Raw genomic sequence first — 6,856 nt, forward strand, 5'->3', positions numbered from 1 at the left:
ACATTTAATGTTATCTGTAGTATTGCCGAAGGCATAGTATACTATGGAGCACCTTATCTTGCTATAACCCTTAAATGTACGAATTTTATAGAATCTCAATCCGAAAATCTCAGAAAGTGTTTCCTTTTTTATCGCTCTAATTTTATAACCTGCTTGATTTTTTCCTTAAATACTTTTTGTGTTGCATAGTGTTATTTATGATTTTGAAAAATGCTGGAATTTTATGTCAAACCAAACAATCAGACAAAACCAAAGAATCAAAATATCAAATAAAAATAAATATATCAATAAAATATATTTTGTATTTTCCGTTAAAAAAAATATATTGAATCTATTTTCTATGGAGGAAGAACCAAATAATCCAACCAATTCCAACGAATCTGCACAGAGTCATAGCCACACAGATATCTATAATAAATCACAATCCCTAATTGATCTGGCGAATAAAACATTCCTTGAACTATGTCGAACATTGGAACATGAACAATCGAAACTGGTCAGTTTAGAAGAACGGCGCAAACAATTGCACGATGACATGCAAAAACTGAAAGCCGAATTGGAAAACGAGAAGAAACAATTGCATGAAATTAATTTGCTGGGATGCGTTGCTGGTAGGTTAAAATCTTAGATTTTCCGAACTTATTATTTTTTTATGAGATTTTTTGACATTTTGGGACTATTTTCATTAAAATTTGTAAATTTTTTCCGAAGCACCATACTATATTTAAGGATAGCTAATTAATAATTTGTGGGGAAACATAGCATGTCTATTGACATAGCCAAAGTTGCCTGAATTGTCTGGATATACACAGTGTTCCCGAATCCGATAATGCAGACAAAAAATATCTACATATCTATAAATTCCATTCACTTTAAATTTTGAAGAATTGGGTCTAGATGGCTGGAATTCTTACGCATGTTACGTCTGAAAGTGTTATGTTATGGTTTTCGTATAGCCGTTAAAGAAAAGTACTCCAGATATTCGATATTTTGGTAATTGTGAGCCTTCCTTCTTGCAGAAAAATTTCTATATCTATATTTCTTATAGACCCCATATAACGTCTCCTCCTGATATTCCGTATTTTGATCATTTTAACCTCATTTTCAAATGGCATTGTCTGAAGTTTAGTATAACGGTACCCCCCGATATTCGGTATTTTGATGATATTAGCGACATTATTTAGCGGAATTGTTCCAAATTAGGTATTTGAAGTTCGAAAAAAATTGTCTGTGCAGGTCCACGTCTACGTATAGCCCCCACATAATGGTACCCCCCATATTCGGAATTTTGATGATTTTAGCTACATTATAAACAGATTTTTCTTCAAGTTTCGCATTTAGATATTGTAATAACTTATGACAAAAGTTGCCTATGCAGGTCCACGTCGTCGTATAAGCATTCGGTATTTTTAAGATTTTAACAGAATTTTTAACTGATTTTATTTATTATTTTTTTTGGAAATTGTTAAATTTGCACCAAATGGTGGAGGTTATTAAAAGTTCGGCCCAGCCGAACTTACCGCTTTTTTACTTGTTTTGTCATAGAATCACTTTCTGAGTCGATTTATGCATGTCAGTTCGTCCGTCCATGTATTTTTGTGAACAAAATGCAGGTCGAATTTATTATCCGACAGAGATGCAATTTTATGAACAATGATTGTTTGGTCCAAGGACGAACCCTATTGACTTTGGTGTGAATCGGTCCAAATTTAGATATAGCTCTCATAAATATCTTCAAGCGATTTCGCCAATGGCCAATAGCAGTCCAAATGACCTGAATTTTGGTAAATCCGACCGAATTTTGACTAGAAGCAAGTATATCAAATTTGGTTAAAATCAGTTCAGATATCGCTATAGCTTCCATATATATGAGTCATCCGATTTGGTGTTTAAGTCCTTCATATGCACTCCACAAGAATCATATTTGGTACCAGATATCAGATATAGCCCAGAAATACATTTGTCATATTTTATCGAGATCGGATCAGATTTGAATATAGCTCACATACATATCTTTATCCGATATATGGTTTATTGTGCACAAAGTGTCTAATATCAGTTCAAATTAACTAAATCTTTGCAATGAATTCAGCTTAAAAGCAAGTTCATCAAGTTTTGGTGAAATTCAGTTCAGATATTGCAATAGATCCCATATATATGTTTCATCCGATTAGGAGTTTTAAGTCCCTTACATGCGTAATAACACTCCACCACAATGAATTTTGGTACCAGATATCAAAAAGCATAAGTGCCTAAAATTTTGTCAAAATTGGTTCAGATTTGGATATAGCTCCCATATATATCTTTGTTCCATTTATTATTGTGCAACAAATGGTCAATATCAGACAAAATGGACTGAATTCTGGCATATCCGATTGAATTCAGCCTAGAAACGTGTACTTCAAAAATTGGTGAAAATCGGTTCAGATGCACTTATATCTCCCATATATACGTTTCATCCGATTTGCTGTTAAAGTCCTATACATGGGTAATATGCAGTTCACAACAATGATATTTGATACCGATCAGATACAGCTCGAAAATTCCACTGTCATATTTTATCGAGATCGGTTCAGATTTTTATATACCTTCAATATACCTCTTCGTACGATTTTACGGTTATTGTCCAACATATATGTAACATCAGCCCAAATTGGATAGATTTTTTCATATTCAAGTGAATTTTTGAATTTTGCCAAACTCGGACCGGTATATCGATTGCTCCAATAAATATTTCTACCCTACACCACAAGGTGGTCAGGGTATTATGTCTTTGTGCATTTGTTTGTAACAGGCAAAAGGAAACAAGATAGACCCATAGTTCCTTTTGATCATCTGCATAGAATCACATTCTGAGTCGATTTATGCATGTCCGTCCGTCTGTCCGTCCGTCTGTCCATGTATTCTTGTGAACAAAATGCAGGTCGCATTTATTATCCGATTGAGATGAAATTTTCCAAACAACATTTGTTTGGCCCAAGGACGAACCCTATGAAGATGGAGATAATCGGTCAAAATTTAGATATAGCTCCCATATATATCTTCGTCCGATTTGCCTTTTATTGTGCACCAAACGTGTAATATCAGCCCGAATAGTATGGAATGGATGCACATGCAACCAAATTAGGCCTGAAAACAAGTATGCCAAATTTGATCGAAATCGGTTCAGATATAGCTATAGCTCCCATATATATTGTTAATCCGATTTGTTATTTTTGTCCTTCGCAGCCTTAATATGCACTCTGCAGCAACAATATTTGGGGAAATATATCAAATGCAGCTCAGAAATATCTTTGCCAAATTTTATCGAGATCGGTTCAGATTTGGATATAGCTCCCATATATAACATCGTCCGATTTACCTTTGATTGTGCAACATCTAATATTTGTCTCAATGGGATGGAATTTGGCACTTACGACCGAATTGAGTCCAGAAGGTAGTGTGTCAAATTTGGTGAAGATCGGTTAAGATATAGCTATAGCTCCCATATCATCCGATTTCTAGAATTTGTTACACACAGCCGTAATATGCACTCCGTAACAATGATATTTCAGGAAATATATCAAATACAGCTCAGAAATATCTTTGCCAAATTTTATAGAGATCGGTTCAGATTTGGATATAGTTCCCATATATATCTTTATCTGATTTCAAATTAATTTTGCACCAAATTGGCAATACAAGTCCGAATTTAAAAGATACAAATGCTTCGGCATATTTTGTCCTTTGAATTTTAATTATAATTATAATCATAGCGTGTATGATTGAATTCTCCCATAAAAACTTTTAATTGTTACGTGGAGCTCTACTAAATTAGGGTAGGGTATCATATACTCAGCCCCGCCGACTTTTGACCTCTCCTTACCGTACATTTTTCAATGTATAGTTACATTGATGCTCTGAATTTCTAGAATTAATTATTTTTTACTTCAAAAATATTAATGTATGTAAATTTATCTGGTAGGCTGTAGTTGAATTTTGATATCTGTATACTCCTGTCTGATTAAAACCTTTCCCAACATACCAAATTGACTTGAGAATAATATTTTAATAAGCTTACAAACATAAGCCTAAAGCTTGAGAAAATCTTGAGAATGTATTGAGAAATGTTTGTTTAACAATTATAGAATAATCGAAAAGGAACCCTTATTCATAAGCTTATTCTTGTAATTGGAGAATAAGCTTACGAAAGTAATATTTTATAAAGCTTATTTTTTCAATGGTAAAAAATATTTATTTATTCATTTTTTAATTATTTTACACATTTCATTCATTGATTTCCATCCCAGCTGTCACTGCATCCTGTTGCCTTGATACCTAGATGCTTTCTTTCCCCTTATTTGAGCTTCTGTATCTCCTCCACCTATTCTTCACTTCTGTTGAATTCCTGCAACTTTTTGACGCCTCCATTCTGAAATGAGATTGAAATAATTTATACTACAGATTTCCAGATTTATTATTCATCATTACCATCGAATTTCGTCCGGAAATGGGTCCTAAATTCGCGTGATTTTGATTTTAACCAAAGAAAATAATTTTTTGTTGACAATTTTCACAAAAAAAATCAAAACAAATTTGTCAACAAAGGACAGATTTGAGAAAAGTTTGTGCAAAAAAGTGTTTCTCAAGCATTGTTGAAAAATTCTTATGATAAACTATTTTCATAATATTATTCTCAAGCTGTATTGTATTTTTGGTATGTTGGGTTATTATTTAAATGATAAAAACTGTGATTTCTCCTTTGAGGAGACTACCAAATTTCCCACAGGAAAGTTACACAATAATACCAATTTTCATTTGGGAATTTTGTCTTTATTACAGACGACAATGAATCAAAAACTTGTTTTGAAGAAATCCCAAATGAAGATTCAACCACTGTGGAGCCAAGTTATGAATTTGAAACCCAAGAAACAACTGCCCATGAACAAACAACTAACATTAAGCAAGAGTTGCAAAGTGTGTTAGAAGAATGTATTGCAGAACAGAAACGAACAAATTGATAATAGCAATTTTCATTACATGTTAGCACTCGAAATTTATTTTGAATAATAATAAATCGATCCTTAAATAAATGAACTTAAACATATAATTGTATGTTTCATTTGAATAAATGTATACTATCTAAAAGCATTATTATTAATTAACATTGACATAATATTTTTTATGTGTTTGTTTCTCTTTCGAGACGAGCTTAGTGTTTTGAAATTTGCAGTGAAAAGGAAAGCCGGATAGACACTATCACACATTCACCACTATGCGACGCGTTTCGCCGTTGGTTAAGCGACTCATCAGGCATATTTGGTGTGGATGGTGGCTTACAAGGGCCGTTTTCTGGATAGTAGCATATATTTCGAACTTATTGCGAATTAGCATATGCGAATTAAACACTAAAAACTCTTCAAGTTCGACTCAAGATCTATTAGCAGATCTTTTTCACAGCAAAGTTTGTTCTTGTAGTGATGGATTTTTTGTCCACAACAACTACATTGCTTCCAATGCATAGACTTGTTTTAGTGCTGCTTTAGGAAGACTTTGGTTAATGGCTCTGAATGTAGAGACGGCAACTTCTAGTTGGTTGCACACCGAGGTCCGCGGTTCAAATCCCACAGCCAGGCTCAGATGAATTTTAATTTTTATTTTTGAGTTTTGCCTTGCTAAATTTTTTTTTCATAGCTATTGACATCTCATTTAACATTTTCAACAATTTTAAGTCAAGGTTTCGGTTTAATATCATGAAATATAAGTATGTAATCAGTTACAGTTACAGGCGAGGCTTCAATTATGAGGACAGGGCAGAAACCTACCATTTTGGATGGTATGAAAAATATGTATGTATAATAGCGTCTATCTAGCTTTCATTTCACTACAAATATTTAGATCATAAAGTTCGTCTCAAAAGTGAAATTTCCACAATTTCCATTAAACAGCGAATATTTGTATACCCTCCACCATACTATGGAGGGTATATTAACTTTGTCATTCCGTTTGTAACTCCTCGAAATACTCATGTCAGACCCAACAAAGTATATATATATTCTTGATCAGCGTAAAATTCTAAGTCGATTTAGAGATGTCCATTTGTCTGTCTGTCTTTCCGTCTGTCTGCCCTTCTGTCTGTTATAATCACGCTAGAAGGCAGATAGAAGGCTAAAATTTTGCACACATGTTTATTTTTCCAGTAGGAAGGTCAGGTTCGTAAATGGGCCATGTAGGTCCACGGTTTCATGTAGCCCCCATATAACGGTACCTCCCGATACTCGGTATTTTGATGATTTTAGCGACATTATTCACCGGAATTGTTTCAAATTTAATATTTGAAGTATGCAATGGATACTATAGGCTAAGATACAAAATTGTCTGTGCAGGTTTACATCTTCGTATAGCCTTCATATAACGGTACCTTCCGATGTTCGGTATTTTGATTATATTAGCGACATTATTCACCGGAATTGTTTCAAATTTGGTATTTAGAGTTCATTATGGATACTACAACCTATGACAGAAATTTGTCTATGCAGGTCCACGTCTTCGTATAGCCCCCTTTAACGGTATCTCCCGATACTCGGTATTTTGATGATTTTGGCGACATTATTCACCGGAATTGTTTCAAATTTGGTATTTGAAGTTCGTAATGGATACTACAGCCTATGACAGAAAATTGTCTATGCTGGTCCAGGTCTTCGCAGAGCTCCGATATAACGGTACCTCCCTATATACGATATTTTGATTGTTTTAACTACATTATTCACCGTTTATTTCAGGTTTCGGTTTTGAATATGGTAATGACTTATGACAAACAATGCCTATGTAGATCCACGTCGTATACAGGGTTGCCCATATTCGACGGACCCATGTT

The 6,856-nt window shown here is 33.9% G+C and overlaps 1 protein-coding gene across 1 annotated transcript; it reads left to right on the plus strand.

Annotated features, from left to right (window-relative positions):
* Positions 1-241: 241 nt before the first annotated feature.
* On the plus strand, positions 242-5,082 carry LOC105261470 (uncharacterized). Its single transcript, XM_059129318.1, has 2 exons — positions 242-611; positions 4,822-5,082. Exons 1-2 carry the CDS (start codon positions 341-343, stop codon positions 4,998-5,000), a joined length of 450 nt encoding a protein of 149 aa, XP_058985301.1. The 5' UTR covers positions 242-340; the 3' UTR covers positions 5,001-5,082.
* The last annotated feature ends 1,774 nt before the right edge of the window (positions 5,083-6,856 follow it).

Source organism: Musca domestica, unplaced genomic scaffold, assembly GCF_030504385.1.
Source record: "Musca domestica strain aabys unplaced genomic scaffold, Musca_domestica.polishedcontigs.V.1.1 1, whole genome shotgun sequence".
NCBI lineage: Eukaryota > Metazoa > Arthropoda > Insecta > Diptera > Muscidae > Musca > Musca domestica.